The sequence below is a fragment of the Periplaneta americana genome, chromosome 9 (assembly GCF_040183065.1).
Source record: "Periplaneta americana isolate PAMFEO1 chromosome 9, P.americana_PAMFEO1_priV1, whole genome shotgun sequence".
Classification (NCBI taxonomy): Eukaryota; Metazoa; Arthropoda; class Insecta; order Blattodea; family Blattidae; genus Periplaneta; species Periplaneta americana.
Genome location: NC_091125.1, coordinates 155,864,121 through 155,891,665, shown reverse-complemented (window position 1 = coordinate 155,891,665; position 27,545 = coordinate 155,864,121). Strand labels below are relative to the sequence as shown.

Below are 27,545 nucleotides of genomic sequence, written 5' to 3'. Positions count from 1 at the left end.
TTGGTACATGGGCGATACATTTTATCTTTAACTGGGAGATCATATTATAAAGGTAAGAAATAAGATTTGTTTTGTATGTTAAATTAATTTAATTGTAGAAAACATTATATTGTAATACAAAAAGATTTAAGTTACTACATTTAGATCTAGATTCTAAAACAAAAGTCACTGTAAGGTAAGACTGGTTTCACATTAATGTTTACAGTAACATGTTTGCCAGTTGTTTCTAGGAATCACATTCACCAGATAATCCACAAAGTGCAGCAGAAATAATGTACGAATAATAGAGCGCTGCGCCAGTCCTACCTTGAGGTATACTAGGGTCAATATTTATATACACAAAGTCTTCATAATAAAATAAGTATGCGAGACATGCAAAATCCATTTTTTGTATGTTTTACTATCTACCTGAAAAACAAGATGTAAATATCAGGTACATTGGTACATTTTTTATTTCGAGTTAAGATTCGGAACAGGTGCATTATAGGACCCACTCTAAATATGAAAATATGCAAATCCGCAAAAAAAAAAAAAAAAAAAAAAAAAAAAGTGAACAGGAAGTAGCGTTTCGATCAATTAAATTATCGATATATATCATTTCTATTATGTTGCCAAATAATAATATTGTTGAAAATTAGTTTGATCATAATCATGGTGGCAATTTCGAATGCTGTTGTTAAATATCAAAAAGAAGTGGATCAATTTCTCCCTGTTGGCTTAAAATGTAGTAAGCGTAGAAATGGAAATTATGAAATTATAAATAGATTATTTTTATTTACTTTATCCATGAATAAGATATGTTCTATAGTTTTAATGTGATTGTAATTTACTTAGGAGTGGAAAGTTCTGCGAAACCTCTAATTCTGGGATGAGTTTGAAGAAATGTAAAAGTAAACGAGATGGACTCGTGTGGAGATGTCATCGGAAAATACAAGGTATTAACATTAAATGATAAACATAGAAACGCCATATCGTAGCACTCTGTGAAATCACTCGGATGACGAAGAAAATGAAACTGAACATCTCCAGAGAGGTCCATGGTAAAATGCTAATTTTTACATCAATTTTTATTTAATTTTATGGTCCAGGGAAAATACTAATAAAAAAAGCGTTTCTGTGAAAAACTAGTATTTTCCCAGGGTCAAAAATACAGTATAAATGGTACAAAATTATTATTTTATAATATGTTATAAAGATGACTAATATAAACTTAATTTCATTGTTGTATTAATACCAATTGTGTATTGTTTCAAAGCTTAATGTTACTGTATTTTAAGTTTAGTTTTGGTTTGTTTCTTTAACTTTATTTTGAATAAAATATATTGTATAACAAAGGTGACTAGTATGAGCTTAATTTCATTGTTGTTGGTTTTCTTAAATGATATTTGTAGTATGTTTTTAGTTTTGTTAAGATGGCATGCTTGATACAATAACCGAAAACATAAATATATAAATAATCGATTCTATGGAATACTCGGGGTGGGTCCTATAATGCATCTGTTCCTAAGATTCAATAGGTACACTTTATTTATTTACCTTACATTTTTTTGGTTTCAAAACACAACTAACAAATTTTCTCCGTTGGCATGCAGTGTTATCTACAAGGATAATACTTCTGAATGCTGAAAATGATCGTTCAACATCACATGAGCTCAGTGCTACAACCACAGTTTTTTTATATAGCACCATGTTTAGTTTTATCCCAGATCACATATAGATTGCTCATTGCTATGTTAAAATAGGTTACACCAGCGAATAGGAATTATAAAGAATGGACACTTCGCGTCGGCACCTTTGATGTAGCCGAACTGATTTCAATGACCTTCAAGCCAGCTAGAGCGTGAGATTCTGCTTTCTCCCTGGAGTTGGCGCTGACATCACACCAGCTAGCAGTCGACACAGCGGAAATATAACACATATAATTAATACATCTAGGTACATTATGTATTCAAATAAAATAAATTGAATCCATAAAATAATAAATCCGTCATTAACTGTAATGTCTAGACTCTAGGGTTCCTTTATAATGAGAGTTGAGACAACAATTAAAATATGTAATGATCTGATAGCAATGAAAATGGAAAAACAAAACTCTTATGAGAAGTAAAACCATATACCTATATTATATTATATTATATACAAATATTAAACGAATTTGATACATAATTTTATAATGTATTATATTATTTTATAATATAATTTATTATATCTGAAATATAAAAAATTATTATTACAACTATTTCGTCACTGAGAAATAAGGAAAAGCTGTTAACTTGAATTTATTTGAAGCAAAGCGTTATTGGATTATGCAATAAGTAGGCGAAGTTTGAATCCTGTGTCTCAACTCTATTCTCAATTATTATCTTAGCCTATGCTCGATTACACTAACCTCTAGCGCTTGAAAGTAGAACTAAACGCTGGCGCACAGAGAAACAAAACACAGGAAAATTCGCTCAGTGTCCATTCTTTATAATCCCTATTCGCTGGTTACACTTTGAAGAGAACAACCGCCAGGATCGCCATCCGTCTGCCTTAAACGTAAATGAACACGAGATGGCAGTACAGTCGCTATTGCAATTCAAATGGGAGTTATGAAGTGACTCCTCATGTAACAACTAGATGGCAACATAGTAAACCTAACAACAGTTGTTACCGTCAAAACCTATAACGCCGAGCAATCTGGGTATATAATATGATCTAGGGTTTTATCTTGACAGCCTCATCGGTGGATCCTTGTACATGGAAAATATGTTCTGTTGGGAATTCTACTAATTTTGCAGGAGACATCACGAACGAACGCACTCACACAAAATACAACGAAATCACGCACTTGACACTCGGGCTGCTGGCTCGCCAATTAAGAATAAGTGGGACAGAGGAAGAGTGGGTAAGGGCTGTAAAAATCAGGTAGGTAGGTAGGGAAATTTGGGAATGTTTCTTGTTGTGCAGTAGTTCAATGGAACAAAAGCAGGGGATCGTTGTTTACTTTAGTTTTTTTCACACCTACTGGTACCCTTCATATGCAAGAAATTTCCAACATTTAGTAACAGTAGCCTAAACAAAAACTATTATGTTAACAAAAATATTCAAATTTAGGGTTTATGATACAACATATTCAGAAAAGTCTACTGTATACAGAAACGTCTGAAATATGCAAAAATACGTAGGTACGATTAACTATGCATATTCGTCATCGTAGACTAGCGGTGACCAAAACTAGAACTGCAGTGAATACATGCGACAGACAGCCTACGAAGTAAGGAGACGGAGGAAAGCTACTTGGCATGAAAACTACAACCAGTGGTGGTTCCTGTACTAACATCTTGATCAATCCCGCGGATAAAAATCTCAAGCTTTGCTGTATCAGTAATGTCACTGCTGTCATCAAGATCCGGTGAATAATATACGATTTTTCTTGCTTCTTTTTTAACCTTCCTATTGAATATAATCAAGAATTTTCTAAATTCTTCTCTCGATACTTGGTCGAGAAATTCGTAGTTTTTCAAAATTAAAAACTTCTTATTGACAAGTAATTTAAGCTATTTTAATCATTACTCTTTTGAGAAATTCTGTTCTATTAAAAGGCTTTAGAGCACGAGATATTTCAAACCCCATTAGGTAGCCGACTTCCTTACATTTATTTATCTCATCTTTGTCTTTCTGGCTATGATTTAAGACATGTAAGTTCCTGGCATTTAACAGTTCGTTGGCACATAATATTGAATAATTTTTTCTACAATGTTATTATTATTATTATTATTATTATTATTATTATTATTATTAAATGAATAACTAATAAATACAGTAGTTACCCTGATCTAAAGATTAAGAAGATTAAAATTGAGATAAAACCTAATAATTTTATCCTTCTAGGAAAAAGGTATAAAAGTATCAATATTCATGCACGTACAGAAGAATTATAGAAACAATATTTAGTGGTCAATAACAATAATAATAATAATAATAATAATAATAATAATAATACATTATTCAGCGTTACAATTAATGTTTCTATATACTCCTAATTGAACGGTTGAGTAAAGTAAGCATATTACATTTTGTCGGACAGAACAACAAAAAAGTTCTCCTCATTCTTTACGAAATCACCTCTTACTGCTTGTAGAGACAGAGTTTGTAGGGCGACATGATATTGCCACTGCTTGTCTTCAGTACGTGAATGAAACACACAGCAATGTACAGGAAACTCCTCGTACCCTTTTGAATGTCTGTGATTACACGATGTAATCACGACACCCGCTTTGATCACCGCTGTCGTAGACGTTCAAAACATGTATGAAACGTTTTTGCATGACTTTCAACTGGCCAGCAAAAATACGCACGATTAACTTTGCATATTCGCCATCGTAGACGTTCATAACATGATGTATAAAATGTTGTTGCATGACTTTCAATTGGCCAGTAAAAACATGCATTTGAATATAAATCCTGATCCTAGTTACAACACATAACATGTTGAGATGAAAAATTAGCATCTGTTCATTGAAAGTCTATTGGTGACAGCTATACCGGATGCACTACAATCGAATGTGTGCTGTTGGATGTAGGCTACCTACTCGTATTTGATCGAGCAGCTGGAGGTGGGATATCCACATTTCATACTCATTGTGACTGCTGTAAATCCGCCATTCTGCAGCGTGTCAATATGTTTTGTATGTCTTGCTGAGCTATGGTGCATTGTTCAGCGCTAAGTTTCTTCATTTGTTTCGCAATATGTCTCCCAAATACGTCGCATTCGTCTTCATCTTCTTCTAAGGATTTTATTTCCTCATTCAAACTTTTCAGCACAACTAGAGCAGCCGATATCTCGCGTGTAATTATTCTTCTTTTTCTTTGGCGTGGGGTAGAACTAGACCAATCAGTTACAGAAATTCTGTGGCTATTCTGATTTTCTGGAGCAGTTGTAATAGGCTCCGCTACAATTTCGGAGTATTCCAGATCTACTGCATCACCGCTTTGAATTATTGTACCATTATGTTCCGTTGTTTGTTCAGCTTCTTTCTTTGAGACCTGAAACATTACGAAAGAATAAACATAACATATTATATTTTGTGTGAGATCGTGCGTATTTGCTTGTTTTCCGCACAGAACCAATACGCGGTAAGTGTGAAATACCACATTCAGTATTCCCAACGTAACACACATAACAATTTCCCTCTTCTTACCGCTTAAGCGCGACATTCATTTTACTGCTTTAGGCTTTTAACATATTATTTTTAGAGACGTTTAACATAGTAATAATTATAAATTGGAAACTTACCACTGCAATTTCACCTAAATTGCAATGTTAATTATTGTTTTTAAATATTTGCAAAAATTAAGTAAAGTCTACTACTCCACGAAACTTATTGCATTCCTGATACAAGTAACATTAAGGAAGCCGTGAAAAAATCAACAAGATTCCAGATGCGGATGTTATTACTGCAATATGTTATATAAATAATATTGTTAAAATATAAAAATGAAAAATAAATCATTACATAACCTTACCGTTTGTTTTAAGTTCGCATTTATAGACTGGGGGAAAAAAAGACAGACGTATATCACGGCCTGCTGGAGTATAGTAAACACAGCAAACATTTTATAGCAACAATGTTGAAGAAAGATATTTTGGTTTTCCGAAGTTGCCGTCATTAAACAGAAACCAACATGGAGATTTCATTGCAACTAATTAGAAATTCGTCTTTCAGGTATGTAATAAACGATCTTCGCACAAAATAATGTACGATACACGAGCGGTATGTTTGTTTTCATGTTCTCGGAAATTAAAAAAGCTCAACTACGTTTCGCTTTTTCAAACTTTTCCTCGAACATGAAAACTTCAACATACCGCTCTTGTAACGCATATTACTATTACGAGTACTTTCAGGAACCTACTTCAGAAAGAGAGTGAAAATATGTAGAAAAAGGTTTCACAGTAACATGTTGAACTTGCCTGGGTGCTATGGTGCTATTAATGAAAAACACGTAGCAATATATGCTCTCATAAATTGAAGACCTCCTCGGAAAATATATGGAACCAACAAAACTATAATTCATGTTTCAAGAGAAAGAAAAATATTTTCAGGGACATATTTCGTTAGGCCTATATTTACTAACAGAACCATTCGACTAAACAAGATACTAGTACAAGTTTATTCAGCTATTGAATGTAATAATTTGTTACAAATGAATGCATCAAAATTACTTTTTTCAATCTAAGGCTCAGTATTATAAATATGGTTAATCTGAAGATTGAGTTAAACCTAACCGATAGTTTAACTCAATGCGCCGTATTACAGAGTCTCGGTTAAGTTAAACTGTAGTGGAATACGATTGGTATTACTGCTAGAAAAGAAAAGAAGACGATTGCTACTGTTTTATTACGTTATTGCTGTTAAAATGGCCGATGCTCTTCATTAAGAAACATCTTTGTTTTTCGATAACAGAGAAAATAGCATAAAAAACCTGCAGAGAACCAATACCGCCTATTTCAGTATGCTTGTCAGACTTAACCTCAAATAGTTTCTTAATGCTGGCTACCAACGTTATGCTCCCAAACACGTTGCAACCAGACTGAACCATGCATGACCATCCACGATAGAACTCCATACACAATCAGCTGACTAATGAACTATAATATTAGTGTGCGTATTTTATAAGTTGTGTAGAATGTTTATGAAACAGAAGTTTGTCAAGTAATAAAATTATTTTTATGAATTTAGTATTGTTACGTGATATTATTATGGCCGTGTGTACCATTCTCGATCATCTAGCCCATTTATCAGCAATCACGGAAACATGGTTAATTCTTGACAATGATCAAGTTACAGATGCGGTGCACCAATATTTCCCTCGATCAACTCGGTACCGTCAGCTGACGGTACGCTCGCTTGAGAAGAAACATCTGAGCGCTAGGTTACCACGTATAAAACAGCGAACGTACGCACTCTGTCAATTATCGTTTCGTTTTTGTTTGTCGGACTGTTTCAAACATACTCGCAGTTTTTAAAAAACAAATTTCAATAATCATGGAAGAAAAAAAGAATCATGGAAGTGGGAATTCTTTTAGAACTCGTCAGCAATTCTGCATCCATATTACAGAATAAAAGTACTGACGGAAGTTCTCTAAGAGAAAATCAGGCTGCCTGGTTGGATTTAACCTCACAATTCACATGAGTTATACGTGTTTACATAATTCCACATAATTTGTAACGTAATTTATACAGTGGTTATTTCATATTAGTGTGTTTATAAAACAGACTCCAGTATTTCATAGTAAATCTTACCAGGAGACTGTCTGCCACACACAGTACAATGCACAATAGGCTTACAGTAGATTTAGGGACACATACGAAATATTCCATCGTTACCAGAGGAAAAACAGCACAGCGCAACTATATAATTGATACAGAGGTTCAACAGAATGTTTTCAAAAATAAAAAGGAAATCGTTTACCTTTTCAAATAATCTTTAAATTAAAACCCTAAAATATACATATTTCTCTCTCTCTCTCTTTTTTTTTTTTTTTTTTTTTTTTTTTTGTATTCGAGTTTCAATTTTTCGAAACAAGGTTAGGGACTATAAAGCCTAATTCTGAAGATTAGGACTGTCTGCCTCCAAAGCCTGAATCAGTTTCAAAACTTATGCTCATTTATATTTCAAAGTGGTGCACTTTATTTCGAAAAGTTCTTGGCCACCATGGTCGTTCAGTAATATTGATCACTTGCTCACCATCACTCATAAGTTTTCGGAAAACATCTGTCATCTCCATGTGTATAGCGGAAGCCGCCATCTTGAGCCTTGAACTGCAGTTTAAACGACAGAAGACTGCCGATCAAGTTATACTCGAGTTAACTCAAGATTAACTGGTAGTTAAGGTTTATAATACGAAGCAGAACGAAAAACTTGAGTTTAAACTGAACGTAAGGTTTAAAAGGCGTTTATAATACCTGCCCTAAGTCACATATTTCAATAATTTGATGTCACATCCTTTTTCCGGGGAGGTCTTCAATTGCGGAAGTAGATTTTGAAATTACAGGAAAAGCAACGGTATAATTTTAATTGCTGTAGTTTCACCGTTATTATCGGTTTATACAGAATGTTTAAAAATATTGTAAAAACTTTCGTGGGGTGGTAAGGCAGGGTATTTGGAGTCGTTTGAGATAGGGAATGCATGTCCGCCGAACCCTCCTTTCAGAGCTACGTCAATGTAAAAGTGCTAACGCTAACCATGACCATCTTCAATACTCAGACCTTAATGCAGGTATTGATAGTAGCCAAAATGGCGCCGATGGCGGTCCAAGCATGATTACCACGTGGTTTTGTTATGATGTTTTCTTGTGTTAATTACATCGTGCAATGGGCCGTTCGTGTTGTGTACAGAGTTGTAATTCTAATAGTGGATCTGTGTCTCATATTTCAGTGTTTAAGTTCCCTACAAATACAACTTTACGCGACAAATGGTCTAGGTGCATAATCGTGACAATTTTCAAGTTAAGGAAATTATGTACAGTTTGTTGTTTAGTCAAGTGTCTGAAGACAGGTTTGAACCTGACAAATGATACAAACAAGGCAGCATTTATGACGCAACTAAGCCAGGGATAGGGTGGCCAGTTCCTATCCTCCTAAAATGACAGTGTTAGGACCTACACGTAAAACATTTTGAACCTAGATTAGTTACTAGGAAAGATATTTTTCCTATCGTAAATGGTGATGCTTTTCGTATTCCTCGGGAAATTTCGAATCTTACCAATGATGCCTTACTTACTTATGGTTTTTAAGGAACCCGGAGGTTCATTGCCGTTCTCACATAAGCCCGCCATCTGTCTCTATCCTGAGCAAGATTATTCCAGTTCCTACCATCATATCCTACCTCCCTCAAATCCATTTTAATATTATCTTCCCAACTACGTCTCAGCCTCCCCAAAGGTATTTTTTTCTCTGGCCTCCCAACTAACACTCTATATGCATTTTTGGATTCGTCCATACGTGCTACATTTCCTGCCCATCTCAAACGTCTGGATTTAATGTTCCTAATTATGTCAGGTGAAGAATAAAATGCGTGTAGTTCTGTGTTGTGTAACTTTCTCCATTCTCCTGTAACTTCATCCTTCTTAGCCCCAAATATTTTCCTAAGCACCTTATTCTCAAACACCTCTCTCAAAGTGAGAGTCCAAGTTTCACAACCATAAAGAACAACCGGTAATAGGCCTATAACTGTTTCATACATTTCAACTTTCAGATTTTTTGACAACAGACTATTATTATTATTATTATTATTATTATTATTATTATTACTATCATTACTATTACTATTATTATTATTAACATTATTATTATTACTATTACTACTATTATTTATGGCTTTCAGAGCACCCGAAGGTTCATTGCCGCTCTCATATAAGCCCGCCATCGGTCCCTATCCTGAGCAAGATTAATCCAGTCCCTACCATCATATCCCACCGCCCTCAAATCCATTCTTATATTATCCTCTCATCTACGTCACGGCCCCCCACCAAAGGTGAATTTCCCTCCGGTCTCCCAACTAACATTTTATGCATTTTTGAATTCGTTACTTTGCACTGTTATCCACACTTGAGCTTACATAAATCGGTTTTGTAGTACATAAAGAAGTATAATTCTTTCTATTGTTACGTTCTAATTCAATAAGGTACATGAAACATGAAATACGATATTACAAAAAAAAAAAAAAAAAAAAAAGAACTGCAATATTTGGGAAGGGTACAGTTTAAGATTATCCAGTTAATCTGAACTTACATTTGTCAGACTTCAGCGTTATGTGCATTTTTAGATTTTGAAAACTAAATTATTGTCGAATTTCAGCCAACACAGGTTGTTGTATGTAGTAACAAAAGAATCAGAAATGGGGAGACAGTAGACTTGCTGTGGGAACCATTTAGAGTTTAGGATTTCTACAGAAAGTGAAAGGAGAGAATGGTGAGTCATAAAGGAAGATTTATTCAAGACCGTTTTAAAATTACTTTGTAACTATAAGAAATTCGTATTCTCCAAAGGATTTAGGTAAATGTTATATTAAAATATTATAAACTTTAAAATTGAAACTATTTTAAAACTTTGTAACTGGAGCAATTATTACATTTTGATTTGTATAGCACACTGTAGATATTTTGTTGTTTGTTTCTATTGTTCAAGTATTACTGTAATGTGTTCTGTGGGCTAGTGTATATTTCAATTGGACGAAGTTTCGCGATAATAGACCAACCGACAATTTGAAAAAAATGAGATTTTGCATAAATCTGTTGATGACAGACTAATTTAACTCGGAAAAAATCAAGATTGCGATATTTGAATTTTGCTGCTATTTATAAGCAAAACTTCGTTTATTGCATAAAATTTATTTATTTACTTACTTATTTATTTTGCTTTGAAATATTAATTCAATTGCTGGTCTCTTATTAAAAATCGGTTAGCCTTTGTTGATATTATTTGTGCTACTTTTTGTAATAGTATGAATGTTACAATACTGCTTGAATAAAATGTTTTATAAAAAAATACAGATTTATTTCAATGGCCAATATCTCGAAACAGGTTTTTGGCGCTTTGTCTAATATTGCGTAACTCCGTCCATTTTTCTGAGTGCTGATCCAATTTTGTGTTATATTGTGGTAATGTATTTTTCTTTTGTATATGTTTGTCATTGCTTATTTTTTCACTATGTTTAAGCGTGTCTTTTTTTTCTAGTACTGGTACATACCGGTACTTACTGTTTTTTATAATGTAGGTACTGTGCTTATTGTTGTTTTGTTTTTCTATGACGAAACCTGTGACATCTGTGTATGTTTTTCTTTGCCTAACAAATATTATTAATAATAATAATAATAATAATAATAATAATATTATTATTATTATTATTATTATTATTATTACCGTAAACTGGGGTTACTTCGACCACAGAAGAAACCTTGATCATTTTTTCAGAAAATAATATTTAGGTTTCTACATGCTGCATTTGTTACAGATGGAGGTAAATTATCATAAAATCATTCTCATACCAAATTTACCTCCATCTATAACAAGTGCAGCATGTAGAAACCTAAATATGGTTATCTGAAAAAATGATCAAAGTTTCCTCTGTGGTCAAAGTAACCCCAGTTTACGGTACATATTGCAATATTTGGTAGGAAGGCTCAAATAGGGATGAAGTTACAGGAGAATGGAGAAAGTTACACAACACAGAACTGCACGCATTATATTCTTCACCTGACATAATTAGGAACATTAAATCCAGATGTTTGAGATGGGCAGGGCATGTAGCACGTATGGGCGAATCCAGAAATGCATATAGAGTGTTAGTTGGGAGGCCAGAGGGGAAAAGGCCTTTGGGGAGGCCGAGACGTAGATGGGAGGATAATATTAAAATGGATTTGAGGGAGGTGGGATATGATGATAGAGACTGGATTAATCTTGCTCAGGATAGGGACCAATGGCGGGCTTATGTGAGGGCGGCAATGAACCTCCGGGTTCCTTAAAAGCCAGTAAGTAAGGCTGAAATAGGTTACAATGAACTTGAAGCATATGTTTTAAAATCTTATCAAATCTTTAGCATTATGAGATAGAATTGACATAGCTTTTTCAATATTAATCAATCTTTGACAAGTTTTCTTGTAAAGTATTGAATTGGAAGAAAAATTTGATCATGTACAGTACAAGTACAAGACTTGTAACTTAAGAGAAGTTAGAATGCAAGTCCAAATACCTATAAATATTCAATAAGAGTTCTCAAATGTACTTACCGGTAGCATATTGTTGAATGCTCTTCTTCTATAAACTCCATTTTTCACTATTTGCGCCATTAAATTATACCATTTTATAGAAGGTTTGTACACATCTTCAACATCAGCTCCGGATCTCCTAGATTTCTCAATTTTATTACATTCTTGTTGATAGGTCGTTCGTAGACTTTTAATTTTCAACCTCGCGTCTTCCGTGGTGAAATTCTCCAACCCGATATTTTCGACAATGTCCTCCAAAGCGGCTTGCCGCGCGTTTTTGTTTCTGTACTCATCACTTTGCGTGTTCCACAGACATTCGTGTTCCTTATACAACTGCACAAACTTGCACGTTGTTTCATCGTTCCACCTTGCAGGCATTTTAAACTAGTGATAAGGTAAATGCAAGATTATAACATTTAAAATCACACACTAGGCAGGGTCTACGTGTAAACACTCGAGCGCTCGGCTTGTTCGGCACGTAGGTCGCAGTCGCTACTGACGCAAGAGGCAAGTGGCGTGGCTTCGGCAAGTACGAGATCACACGAGACGTGAAGGACAGGCAGGCACGTCGATACTTGCCGGTCGTGGAGGGGGGAAGGCAAGCTGCCTCAGAACAGAACTATTTCCTGTCCCTACTGAGCAAGCAACTTGAAGCAAGATACTTGTTCACTTGCTTTTCTACCAGTGGCGGTTGCTGCACTTTCTAATTGGGTGTAACATTATTACTTTCAAAATGTATTGTGTATATAAGTTTATTACGCACAATGTATTTAACTTTATTTCAATCGGTAATTATGTATGGACTTATAGGATGGGGTAGCTCATTTAAATCCAATTTTAATCCACTTTATTTATTACAGAAGAAAATAATTAAAATATTTCTTCATAAACCTATTGATTTTCCATCTCAAAATTTGTTTTTAGACTTCAATGTACTTAACGTAAGACAAACTTATTATATTGTATTAATAAAATTCATACATAAAAATCGAAATAATTTTGAATTGTATTCTCATAGTTATGAAACAAAAGGTATGAATTCTTTAAGATTGTTTGAACCAAAATGTAACACTGTTACAGTATTTAATCATAGTAGTAATTTAGGCCCAAGAATATATAACAAATTTATATTTAAATATCCTAATCTTGTCAATTCTAATAGTTCTAGTATTAAATTAAAAAAGTTATGTATGGATTTTATAAAAATTCAAAAATTGTAAATTTAAATTTATATACTATAATTGCATAGTAGACATAAGACAAATTGTATTGTATAATTATTAATTTCGATTCAGGAATCCGCCCCTGAGCAAGAGTTCTACTCTTTCAGGGGCGAGCTAACGTTTTTCTGTATATATCATATTTTATGTTACAATTATTAGCAAAATAATAAATAAATAAATATACAGTGTGTTGAAAAAAAAGTATCCAATATTTTAGGAGGTGCTAGTATGCATCAAAAGAAGAAAATAATGTCTAATAAACACGGGTCCTACAACACATACTTTCTGAGATCTGAACACTTGTTCATAGGAGGTGCTCAATGTGACGTCCATTCATGGCAATGCATTCCTCTTCCCTTCGGCGTAAGGAATCACGCACTCTTTGAAATTTGTTTTAATATGTTAATAAAGTCCTGATAACGATCCCCAGTTAATCTCTGTGGTAGCACGTATGGCCCTATTAATCTATCACCAAGAACGCCTGCCCATAATTTGATTGGGAATTGGTGCTGATTTCTTCAACTCCATGGGGATTTTCATCAGCCTACACATGCTGATTACGAAAATTCACAGCACCATCTCTGCTGAACCCCGCTCATATCCGCAACCAGACTTTTGTTTTCAGTATTCCTTGCGACGTACCATTATTCCATGCCAGGGGTGTCAACTACGGTATGATTATCTGGTAGTCTGCTGTATTGTAGTGCAGAGAAATGCATTGCCATGATTGGACGTCATATTGAGCACCTCCTATGAACAAGTGTTCTGATCTCAGAAAGTATGTGTTGTAGAACCCATCTTTTTTAGTCATTATTTTCTTATTTTGATGCATATTATTACCTCCTAAAATATTGGATACTTTTTTAACACCCTGTATATGTATTGTGCGTATATGCAGAGCGTTATTTCAAAACTTCCCAGTCTAAATAACCAAAAAATTTTTAAGTTGAATTTAATTAAACAAAGAACACGTCAATTTAGATATCGTGGGGGAAGTTTAAAACTAGTCTTAATTGAAACTTAAGTTTCACCCCCAGCCACCCTCACTTTGAAATTTGAAATGGCACCCCTATCTTGTGATACTTAAATTTGAAAGAGTATTCAATTGTTTATAAGCTACATCTTATTCATTTGTTTTCGCATCTTTTGTTTTCAATTGTCGCCTGGCAACCTGTGTTGTTATTGTCAGTTGATTGTAGAATGGAAAACAGCTTATTTTGTGTAATTTCCTACATTTAATCAATAAAGATGATTTCTGTTCCTTCTTGAACGGTACACACCATTTTCAAATAATTTAATACACAAACACAACTATTACGTGAAATGCTCAATAGTTTTTGTAGCTTTATTCTCTTCAGCTCTAATCAACAATAACAACAATCCAGGTTGTCAGGAGACGATAGAAAACAAAGAATGAGGTGTATAAACAATTGAATACTTTTTTCAAATTCAAGTATCACAAGATAGGGGTGCCATTATAAATTTCAAAGTAAGGGTGGCTGGGGGTAAGCGCGTGAAAACTAATATATAATTAAGACTGGTTTTAAATTTCCCCCTCTATATCTAAATTGACGTGTTTTTTTTAATTAAATCCTATTTAAATTATGCAGTTATTTAGACTTCGGTTGAGAAGCTTTTATCATCCAGTCAATTGTCAAAAAATCTGAAAGTTAGAATTTATAAAACAGTTATATTACCGGTTGTTCTTTATGGTTGTGAAACTTGGACTCTCACTTTGAGAGAGGAACATAGGTTAAGGGTGTTTGAGAATAAGGTGCTTAGGAAAATATTTGGGGCTAAGAGGGATGAAGTTACAGGAGAATGGAGAAAGTTACACAACACAGAACTACACGCATTGTATTCTTCATCTGACATAATTAGGAACATTAAATCCAGACGTTTGAGATGGGCAGGGCATGCAGCACGTATGGGCGAATCCAGAAATGCATATAGAGTGTTAGTTGGGAGGCTGGAGGGAAAAAGACCTTTGGGGAGGCCGAGACGTAGATGGGAAGATAATATTAAAATGGATTTGAGGGAAGTGGGATGTGATGATAGAGACTGGATTAATCTTGCTCAGGATATGGACCAATTTTTTTTTGTTTTTAATTTCTACATCCGGCCAGAGGCCATTTTCCGAAATATTTCTGTTTTTCAGGTTTTCAGTTTTCTGTTTCTGTTTACTAACTAACACTAACACCACACCCATGCCCGAGGCGGGACTCGAACCCACAACCCTTCGGACCAAGCCGTAGAGTCATTGCGTGCCTCTACGGCTTGCGCCACCCGGGTCGGCTAATGGTGGCCTTATGTGAGGGCGCAATGAATCTCCGGGTTCCTTAAAAGCCAGTAAGTAAGTTAGTTATTTAGACTGGGAAGCTTTGAAATGAACGCTCTTTATGTATCTAGGCTATGTATATAATGTAGCAAAGCTTTAAGAGGCTTTTAATGTTTAGCCTACCCAAAAAAATTTAGTCATATCTAGTAAAAGTATATTTATAAATTAGTAATAACTACATTATATTGTAACACTTGGTTTCACTCCGATCCTTCCATATATTAAGTTCAATGGTTGGCAGTCATTCCATAATGCAGTTCAGTGCGAGAGGCTTATGGCAGAAGCCTCTGCTACGTCGGCTTCAACCTTGACTCGCAAGCCTGAGGAGGAACGGGGGAGTAGTATCGATTCTCTACATCTCCGTACGAAACGAGGCTAGCCTCCCGTCACAATAATACGTTGCGTTATATTGGTGTTTCCTGAATGCGCTGCGTTGTTGAGTGCTAGTTTAATCAAAATTGCATGTGTGCGCACACGCGCGCGTATGTGTGTTACATATCAATTTTGAGTAAAATGGATCATACTGAGAGAACATTGAGGTCGTTATTTGTAGAATTTAAAAAAAACGTTTTCAAATTTGACGTATGAAACAAAATGTGCTTAAAAAGATAGGATATCGACACCACATTTACATATTATGAAAATAACGGATGTAGAAAGACAAAATAGAAATGTTCAATTTTCATGTTATAAGAAATATCCTTGACTAATATGAGACAAAAAAGTTATATTGTTATATCTGTATTCTGTTTGGGGTGAAAATGAGTGGTCATCATCTTCTTGTTCGGTCTGTGTCACAAAAAAAATAATAGAAAAAAAACCCATAAACATCTGCTCTATAAAACGATATAAAGTAAGCAGATTTTTTCAACCTAGGCCTACCCATCATTCATTTCAGAGAGTTATTCTTTGAGGTATTTAAAAAAAAAAAGTTTAATAGAATATTGTTCGTTTTTTGCTTCCTTTCTGATATACCGTTTTTTTTTTTTTCTTTACATGAAATATTTCATAGCGTGTTTTGAGAAAGCTACTGATTTAATTCCCAACATGATCAATCAATTTAAGAGAGCAGTGCAATATGATGATAACTAGACTTCGTGGAATTGCCATGAGAATCGTAAGGTTTACTGCGCACGCGGTATAGACTGTATGAGAAGGGAACGTGCAACGGATGGAGTAAGTAAACACTGAGCAGTATACTGCGGTTACGATAAAACCTGTGTCCTGCATTCAAGAAATATAATGAATGATCATTGAAGTAGCAAATGTCTAAACATGTAAATACACAATCATTTTGTAGTGAGATATATTAACTCTTAAAATTTAATGTAATATACTCACATCATCCTTGAATATGTGCATTGCAGTGAATAGTTACGTACATTTTGAGCGACTACAAAGTGAATCTCCTCCGATGGTCACTCAAACAGTTTTTATATTGGGAAAATGTACGTTCAACAACACACGATGTAATAGGTACATATTTGAAGAACGAGAATCACTACTTTTTAGTACACCAACTTCAGACGTCATGTCGTGACCTGATAGTACATAATTTGTAATACGAAGTTGTGAATAGGCAGAATTTTTAGCAATAATGTTTCTCAACTTACATTTCACTTTTTCTGAAATTAGTGAATTGTTATTTTGGATAACGGTTTGTGATACTTTATACACTATATTAAGGACTTCCGAGAGTTGTAGTTTAGACGATTCTAACAGGGTGATGCTTTTGGACACGATTTTAAAATTAGAATCAATGAACAGAATATCTTCCAATAGCTGTTCAGAAGGCAATGATTTTACAGCTGCAACAGCGGAACTGTCTGTGCTATCCAATGCATCAATTACCTACATTATTTTGCCGTAATGTTCTGCATAATAATTAACAGCATCCAACGACGTTCCCCAACGGGTCAAGACTGGCTGCGGGGGTAAGGGTATTCCAGGGCAATTGTTTAGAACAGCAACACTCTCATTGTAGTATGCTTAATTGAATTCTTGTCTGCACTGAACAAATGTTAAGCTTTGACTATTCCAACCACAGTAATGCAAAAACAAGTGCTTACATAGATATACATTAGCTGTAGCTGCTGTATCTATTTGGTCCGGTCACAACTCTTAACATGAACTGCTTATACTACGAGACCGGGAGGTCGCCCAGCTCTTCTATACTACCGTACATCGGCAACCTGATTGCATGCTGCGTGTGGCAATTCAACGAAGTCTAATGCTAACTTATTAAAGAATTTTATTTTGGTCCTTAAAATGTGCAGAAATTTGTTCCGAACAAATATAACATTGTAAAATTCCTATTTAGAACGGAAAGTTACATTTGTTCAGATCAAATTTCTCCACACTTAAAGAGCAAAACTAAAATTCTTTCAATCATTTATTATCATAATACACTGCTGTCTTAAATTGATTGAGCATATTTCGAATTAAATCAGTAGCTTTCTCTAAACACGCTATGATATGTTTCATATAAAACAACTTTTATCTCGACGAGGAAGCAAAAACGAGCAAAATTGTATTAAACTTTTTTGTTTGAAATATCTCAAAGAATAACTCCTTGAAATGAATGTCATTACTTACGGTTCACCCTGTGTGTGTGTGTGCGTGCGTGTTTTTTGTGGGTTTGTGTATGTGTGGCCGAGGCAAGTTTCCAAGTGTTGATACGATCCTATAAAGCTATCCAGGAAACCTCTCTTTTCTCCCGCTCTTGTCTACCCATGATTCATTGCTGCCAAATAGGAGAAAAGATACAGGAAATGCTAACACTATAGGGTCTGAAGAGCTGCCCGAGGGATCGAGGCGACATGTACGGCTCACTGTCTGTCTGCCTGTCTATCTACCCATCTTTATTTATCTATTTTTACATATCCACGATTTATGAAACAATAATCTTTAGAAGAATAATAGTAATTATAATAAAATTATTAATGTCATCATCATCATCATCATCATCATCGTCATCATCATCATCATCATCAAGTATTAGGCCTCAAAATGAAACACGGTGTGACAATAAGATCCCCAAAACAAAAATTGGGCTCTTCTTCTACCCACCGAGATATTTATTACTATTACTAGTTTTCTGATGGAATTATAATTATCACTGGGCTCTTCTTCTACTGGCCAAATGCGCTTTCTAAAGAAATACAATAAAATAGAAAAAAGTTATTTCTAAATAAATTACTAGTTGCGCCTTTTTAATTCTGAAACACTCTGTAGATAACAACTAAAGAAGGCTATAAACATTAATGCTTTATTTGAACAGCTATTTCATTTAACAGCGTCACACCCGCCTGGCTGATGAAGCCGTGTGCATAGGACCAGCACCAACAAGGGAGTCTTATCTCAATGTGGAGCGCATCATGGACGCCATCAGACAGACGGGAGCAGAGGCAGTTCATCCTGGATACGGCTTCCTGTCGGAGAACGCAGCGTTCGTCGAGAAACTGGTAAGCTACAGAAAAACTGCATTTCAATTGAATTTCGGGAGAGGAGCACTACTACCTTTCAAGATCTATTGCGCTATCCTCAAAGCTAGTTGCATTCCTAACTCACACCGGCTGACTACACTAAGGTTCGCTGCGTATCCAGGTTCCGAGCAAGCAACACTCGTCTCTAGGCCAGCCCCCTCCGTGCATCGCCAGCCGGAATACTTTGACGTTACACGTTTTGTGTTTGACGACAATTTAGATCCTTCATCATCAGGGGCGGCTCACCCATAAGAGCTGCGGAGCTGCAGCACTCCCTGCTTTGTCAAGAAAATAAAAATAATTTTAATTTTAATTTGTAGAATAATTTTTTATAGCTTTTCTTAAGTAAATTGCTTTATTTTTCATCTGGCCGGGAATATGTACTATTATCTGATGCATAATATTTTTGCGCGTCGACCGTATTGGAATTGACACTGCATTCAAAGTCGTCCTGGGATCTGCAGGGTGGTCAGCTCATAGAGAGTGTGTCTTGCATGGTCAGGGGGTAGAGAGGTGAAGGGAAGCAGAGGGAAACTGCTGCTGTTTAAAACCCATATTCGCTGCAGTGGCTTGCAGAACCAGGTTACAACGTAAGATCTTTCCTCCCCTCCCACACAGCTATTGTAATGCTGCGTCAAATGGATTCTCTATTCCCTTGAAACTTAATGACAAAATTTTTATTTTCTCTTCAGATACTTATTGTTGTAGAATCTTATCGAGTTAATATAACGAAATTAATATCCTCTTTTGCCTTATTATTATTCAGCCTCCTTAACTCAAAATGATTGCGCGAGTAGAATCCTTTTGGTATAGCATGTAAAATACGAAAGAGACTTATTTTCCAGTTTTAGAAAATTGTTGACCAGCAGTATATCCGAGTGTTGCTTTGGTGTGACATCTTAGTACCGTAACTTAACCAGTGCAAATGTGCAAGCATGAGTGTGTGTGAATTACAGAATATTAATTTTTCTCAACTTTCCCTTGCGGAGAAGATTGAAGTGAAATTTGTATATACCAAAATCTACTGCAGCGCCCCCAATCCACAAGTTCACGAGCCGCTACTGTTCATCCTGCTGTGAATCATATCATTGTTTATAGTTGAAGTATTATTCAAAAGACATAGTACATAAATGAAATCATTTAATATTCACTCAAATAAGAAGATGAACTTAATTTTTATGACGCGTAGTAAAAATAATATTGTTTTATTATCGCAAAAGTAAGCTACTTGATTTAGGTTGATTAAAAAAACTGTACGGTTTAATGGTAACAGTTGCATATAGTATTGGATAATCAGCAAAGCAACATCTTTAGCACGACTTGAGGCTTGTGATGCAAGGATAATTCGTTTAACTCGTTTCTTAATTGCAGGAAGCAGAAGGCGTCACTTTCATTGGTCCATCAGTACAAGCAATAACCGGGATGGGAGACAAACTGGAGTCGAAGAGGCTGGCCCAAGCTGCAGGAGTAAACACTATTCCAGGTGGGGCATTTAGTATCGTTTACAACAGCGGTGGCGAAAATGTGATCGTGCGCCGAGTCACTGTGTAACCTGCAACGTGCATAGCACCTATGGAGGGAGGCAGACACCCGAAGGGGAAGTGAAGCAAATGTCTGACTTATTAACGGATTTTCATTTTCCTTACGTCAAGCACTTACATATAATTTTATACAGTATAAGGCTACAAACTAATGTTTAGTACGTGTAACGAAGAAAGAAATGAACAATAAATGAACAATATCACCACCTAAAATTAATTGTCTTCAGAATGTCTTTGCGACAAAGTTTCAGAATCAGGAATTATGTCACTTACTGTCAGTCGTAGTTGATCACGAAGGTATTTGTCTGTCAGTTGTGATCTAAATTTGGTTTTTACTATTTTAATTGTTGAAAATAATTTTTCACAAACGTAAGTTGTAGCGAACATGGCTTCAACAGAGCAAGCGAAAGAACGAAGCTTCGGATATTTATTTTTTGATAAAGATTTGAAAGTTCAACATTTGTCAAATCCTTACATCTAGCTTTCATTTGACATTACATAGTAAATCAGTGAGTTCAAATTGAAGAGCTAACTGCATTATTCGTACATCTGCTGAAAAAGGGTCGACGGCATCATCAGAGATGATGATTATGATGATAACACTTAACCTTTTAATGTTTCATCAGTAACATGTAGTATAATGCCGTTTTATGTTATGAAACAGTTTTCCTTGTAATACTTGTGAACAAATCATACATCATCATTCTCATCATACTGACAGCAAAAAAATGCGTCCTCCCATCCTACTTGGAAGTTTCGTACATGATTTCGAGAGAGACATATGCCACTCGCAAATACAAATGGAACGGAGTTTGACTCCAGTGAGTGAGAGGGTGGGGGTTGGCGGAGTTTAGAAGCAGCGAAATGCACAGCTATCACTGCGAGCTACAATGTCTCGCGAGTCACGTTCTCGCCACAGCTGGTTTACAATGTACGTAATTTAAGAATAGGCCTACAACATATATACTTTTGGAAGCTCAACATCTTATTTACTTCACGTTACGGAAATTCCACAACCAATATTAAATCGAAGAGCGATCGAAAAGTTATTTCTCCCTGACAACACATTGTACAAACAGCTGCACTGAGTATGTAACGTTCAGAGATTTGTTTCTCATATTAATTAGATGAACGGATTTTCTGCTGCCCTTTATTGTCTACTAATATTTGAATTGTTTATTTAACGAAGCTGTAACAAACATTCGCTCCGAGTAGGATTCAAACTCTCGCCCCACCGCAGCCTGCCAGCAGGAACTCAACTTGCTGCCCCCAATTTTTGCGCGGGGAAAAATTGTGTCTGAAAATTTAGTGAAGAGAACACATGATTGAGTCAACTGACTGTTTCCGAAAGCTTATTCGTTTCCATAGTTGCAGTGCGATGCTCAAAGTCATATTTAGTTTTTATTTTATTTTTATTTTATTTTATTTTTTTTTGTATTAACGATAAACGAGAAAAGAGGGGTTCGGGAGTAAAACATAGTAAGTGCCGATTTAGTGTTTTGAAGTTATAGGTAGATAAACATTTATACATGCAATAGTTCGTATAGTTACCAGGAAAGTATCTGCCATCTGTTGAGACGTTTAAAATCTAACTACTGCATTAAACGCAGAATGTAAGATACCATATTATACACTACATCTCATTTTTTACCAAAATGTTAGTTACCATGTTTTACACCCGAGCCCCTCAAATAGTTATTTATGAGACAAGTTCGTAAAAGTTCTCTTTTTGGCACGAATGTGAATGTTGTGAAACGATGCGTAAAGTTGAATTTTACCCACTGTTATCAGTGCCTAAAGCGAGGGTTCCTTAAAATACTAGTGCCTAAAAAGTAAGTAAAATCACTTTAGGCACTGCTATTCATTTTACGTATTGCCAAAGAAAACGTAATATGCAGTGTAAAAACTTCATTCAGTAAGAAATTGATGCATTATCTTGATCTTTCATTACTTAAATATTACACGTAACGCAAATAAATAACAAATTTAACACTAATATCTACATCTTAGCTCTTATTATAATGAAGTTACATGTAGTACTCATTGTAACAAGATTTATCATTCAACTGTTTCTCAACCGCTTTGTTGATTATATGGTCGGTTTAGATGGCCATGAAATCTTCAACATGAATAAAACTGGGTGCCATTCCGTGGATACTTACTTCTAATGGTTCTGAGTTTACATGGCCATGCCATTATGATCTTATAACCTCTCCAATTTGAAATATTTATTTAATGTAAATCTATGCTATCGTAGAAAAAAAATTAGTTTTAGTTGTGATTGGAGATATGTACAGAGAGTTTCTATGCAAATCGGTTCGGCTAAATGATGGTAATGCGGAGTGCTGTCCCGAAGAAGCTAAAAGCTGGTTCACAATAAACCGGAAACGGAAACGACAACGAGAACTAAAACGAAAATATTGTTAAAATAAATGTATTTAAATGTGAACATTCACAATAGTTAATTGTGAATGCTTACATTTAAATACATTTATTTTAACAATATTTTCGTTCTCGTTGCCGTTTCCGTTCCCGGTTTATTGTGAACCAGCCTTAAGCGGCAAGGAGTGGAGTGGAATCGGTCTGCGTAGGGAAGAGTGCATGAACCTGTCCGTACCGGGAACGGTGAATTGCCACAAAATTGCGGTTGAGCCAGTGTGAGATACGTGAATTGCCACAAAGACATATTGTTAAAATGTAATGTTTTATTTAACGACGCTCGCAACTGCCGAGGTCATATCAGCGTCACCGGTGTGCCGGAATTTTGTCCCGCAGGAGTTCTTTTACATGTCAGTGTACAGACATGAGCCTGTCGCATTTAAGCACACTTAAATTCCATCGACCTGGCCCGGGGTCGAACCCGCAAAATCGGGCATAGAAAACCAGCAAAGACATATGTTAATTGCCACAAAGCCGTATGTGAATTGCCACAAAAGCATACAACTTTCCGATACAACATTTTCCCTCCCACTTTGTACAGACTTGGGAGTATGGAAAAAACTTAAATTAAGTCTGTCTTAATGTTAAAAGTTTAAAAAGTTACAAATTCTTACTTTCACTTTCTGCGTTTTAATGCCTTCTTCCTATATAAAACTTTCTTTATAAATTCAAATCGCGTGATTTGTCCACAGGAATATTCTTGCATGACCATAAGTTATCTAAGAAAACTTGTTTCTTCAACAAGTGAATTTTTTTCCTGGATGTAATAAATAATTTGTTATGTAGCATTTCTAATTTTTACGTAAGTGTTGGTCTGCAATGTCTTTAGGACTTTTATAAGTTTAAATATATGGGATTCCCAGTCGGGGCAAGTTACCTCGTTGAGGTTTTTTTCGGGGTTTTCCCTCAACCCAATATGAGCAAATGTTGGGTAACTTTCGGTGTTTGACCCCGGACTCATTTCACCGACATTATCACCTTCATCTCATTCAGACGCTAAATAACCTAGATGTTGATAAAGTGTCGTAAAATAACCTACTAAAATAAAAAAATATATGGGGGTGATGGTAAAAGTTAGATTTCAAATCCCGGCGGGAATGTGCTATCTTCACTTAAATAAGTATCTAATAAATAATCACTATATTTATCCACAGCATTGACATGAAGTCGTCCACACCTGTGGAGTAACGGTTAGCGCGTCTGGCAGCTAAACCAGGTGGGCCGGGTTCGATTCCCGGTTGGGCAAGTTACCTGGTTGAGGTTTTTTTCCGGGGTTTTCCCTCAACCCAATATGAGCAAATGCTGGGTAACTTTCGGTGCTGGACTCCGGACTCATTTCACCGGCATTATCACCATCTCATAAATAACGCTAAATAACCTAAGCTGTTGATAAAGCGTCGTAAAATTACTACTAAAATAAATAACATTGACATGAAACAATCATTCACTTCGTCAGGACGAAGAAATGGTAGGCCGTAAACGTAATTCAACCATTTCCAGACTCCACTTTCACCATCTATCATGGAAACATCACATCAACAACAAAATTAAATTGGCCTACTCAAGACTCACTAAATTATATCCGCTCCTCAACAAGAAATCATCTCTAAAGCTACAAAATGTCATACTACTTTACACATCTCTATTACGACCTCTACTGCTTTATGCCTGTCCTGTCTGGGGAGGAGCTGCAATAAGTGAAATTAAACACATCCAGTCATTTCAAAATAAAGTCCTACGAATTTCACGAATTGGTTTGTCCGTAACAGCCAACTACACAGAGAAACTGGTATTGACACAATCAAACAGTTTATTCATTCACAAGCTAAGAAGTTCTATAACAACCTTGAAAATGTTCCAGGCGCTATCCACTACTCTCTCGGAAGGAAGTCCACATTTCCCACCAGAATCAAGAGCCGACTTCCAATAGACCTCATATTATAATCAAAATTTATCATCACAACAACCTATGTAAATAATTATTTATTAACAATTATTTTTGTTCATTGAGGAGCCCAATCTAGGCTGCCCTCAATTCAGTGTCATGGATTGTATTTATATTTTATTTGGAAATGATCTGTATAGCGCTAAATGCGCTGATCGATCAATAAATTATTTAAAAAAAAACTGTTTTGAAAGGCCGAGCTATTGCATTTTTCTGTGTCACGCTTGCCCCAAATGAAATTTACAACCTTCAATTTTACTATCTGGAAACACTGTTTCGATGGCTATCTTTACGGGAATTTCAAAGTCAATGACAAATTTAAGAGGTGAAATTCCAAGATTTTTCAAAACGCCTAACAGCTTAGTATAGGTTCCAAGTGCCTTATTTGGCAAAAGCGCGAATAATTTAACAGACCATGCACGGAATACAATTGATAAAAGTGACGGGTGCAATATTGAAATGTCCCATCCATGAAGACAGTTTCTGCATTTTTCAGAGCTGATATATTTGTGGTACACGAAAAAATCACTAACTCACTTTTTACGTCGTTTGCAAGAATAAAACCTTCGCCTCTATTTGTCTTTATGGTAATTGATTCCAGCACTTCTTGGACTTTTCGTCTTGTTTTAGGCAGTGCGGGATGTACAGCTGATCTGGCAAAATGTAACTTACAGTTTGCCTAATAAGTTCAAGATCCGCTGTTGTCCTCTGATGTTCATTATCATGATTTGCCGGAACAACTGGATAATACGCACGGCAGACCAATATCGATAGTCGACTCTACTGGCTGGCCAGTAGTCACCGGGCCGTACCGAGCCGTATCAAACAAAATATAATCGAAATGGTGGTAGTCAAATTCGCGACTATATTCTTAAATAATTCACTCCATTAGTCAAATTCAAGGTTTTATGTAGTACAACGGCGGTTTTTTGAATGCATTAAAAGAAAATGAAGATGTAATAAGATAATAAACTAGGTTATCACAAGGAAATTAACAGGAAAAAAGGTGTGTTTCACGGAATACAATTAAAATGACGGAAAGTAAATTTCCGGTTAATGTTCGCCAAAGCGTAAAGTACGTAATTATGACGGCGTTGCTGTTTTATTTCTGGCCTATAGAAAAATACCTAGACTTTTACGAAAAAAAATTTAAGGACCATGAAATTATTCACCGCTTTCATTATAGGCCTATTATTTTTTAACAATATTACGAATCAAAAACTGTCATATTATATAATTTTAACTACTACATGGACGAATCAAATCAAGCTAACCTAACCAAAGCTAACCTAACCTAACCAAAGCTAACATAACCTAACCTAATCTAACCAAAGCTAAGCTAACCTAACCAAAACTAATCTAACCTAACCAAAGCTAATCTAACCTAACCTAACCTAAGCTAAGCTAACCTAACCTAAGCTAAGCTAATCTAAGCTAACCTAACATAACATAACCTTCGTAAATGCAAAGCCTGTAACCGGAGCAAGAAGGGATCTGAATCATTTAATCTGCAAGTACACGCAAAAATAAATTCAAGTAAGGATCACGCTCCCACTGCATGAGAGGTCCGCGCATGCGCTACAGCAAAACTGTTTCTGTCCCGAGCCTCTCATCTAAGGCACTCGTCATAATTTACTCGCAATATTTACGCAAATACACATTGTCGCTAACAGTGGTGCTATCTCTCAATAATGTTCAGAACGAAGGAGGTAGACAGAGAGAGAAAAAATTTCTCCCGCCAACTACGCCACACACCAACGTCATGTTCTTATGTTGGTGACATTGTGTATTTACTTAAATTTGGTGGTAAACGTAACGGCACGGTTCAAAGTGACCGTGCTAATTCTCCAGTATAGCGCTTATTTCTTGTCGATTTAATTTTACCTCTGCTTTGCTAGTATGATTATGAGTAAAGTCACACTTACCCGTGTCGCATATTTCTTCAGTTAACCCTGTTGTGTAAACCTTCGTTCTGCAGCTTCTCTGGACACACCGCCATGTACGTTTGTTACTTTTAGATATATAATGAACACAAAATTTAAAATTGTTGATCACTGAAGTTGTTTACTTTTTTCACTGTAAGTCAAATGCACTGCCATCACTAAGCAAGGTAGAACAGACACTGATACGAAACATAAGCAACTTGATCGACACGGGTACCAACCACAAAATTTACCGCAGGTAGTTTTGTAACAATTTAGGGTACGTACACGTTGGAGCGACGATAAACGATAAAAGAAGCAGCGATGCTATATCAGAGAGAATTGAAGCGTGCATTGTCATTGAGGTGTGCATATTGGAGTAACGATAAAAGCGAAGATGCACGATAAAAGCGACGAAAAAGAAAAGTTCCATTTTCTTCCCTCTTGTCGTTCATATGATCTCTGATTAAGATAAGATTAATCTGTATAATTACCGGTGGTTATCAATATATCCGAATATTAATCGATTTATTATTATTTTGGCATATTAAATTAATTATTGTAGATATTGGCAAATTGATTAGTTGTGTATTTATTCGTCATATGTTACGTGATCATAAGAACCAATCACAACACAACGAATTTATACTATCTTTGGGATGAGAAACGGGTTTAATTTTGTACTTATTTAAGTTATACAGGGACATAATTTTATTTTTACTAACAGTTTTAATATTAACCTGTCTATACCTTTAGAGAACCGGAAACACCGCTTGCTCCCCCCTCCAAGACTGGAGTTCGATGATACTGGCGTAAAACACAAATCACTCTACTAGGTATAGGATGAAAGAAAAGTAGTTCATCCATTTACGTAAACTAGGAAATATCGCGATTTTGAG

At 35.5% G+C, this 27,545-nt stretch overlaps 1 protein-coding gene across 2 annotated transcripts in view; it reads left to right on the top strand.

Annotated features, from left to right (window-relative positions):
• Positions 1-27,545, top strand: part of LOC138706656 (propionyl-CoA carboxylase alpha chain, mitochondrial-like) — a 98,286-nt gene that overhangs the window by 15,626 nt on the left and 55,115 nt on the right. For both annotated transcript variants that reach the window (XM_069836200.1, XM_069836201.1), the window contains exons 3-4: positions 18,611-18,778; positions 20,171-20,282. In XM_069836200.1, the coding sequence (XP_069692301.1) occupies positions 18,611-18,778; positions 20,171-20,282 (280 nt within the window). The remainder of the gene's footprint in view (positions 1-18,610; positions 18,779-20,170; positions 20,283-27,545) is intronic.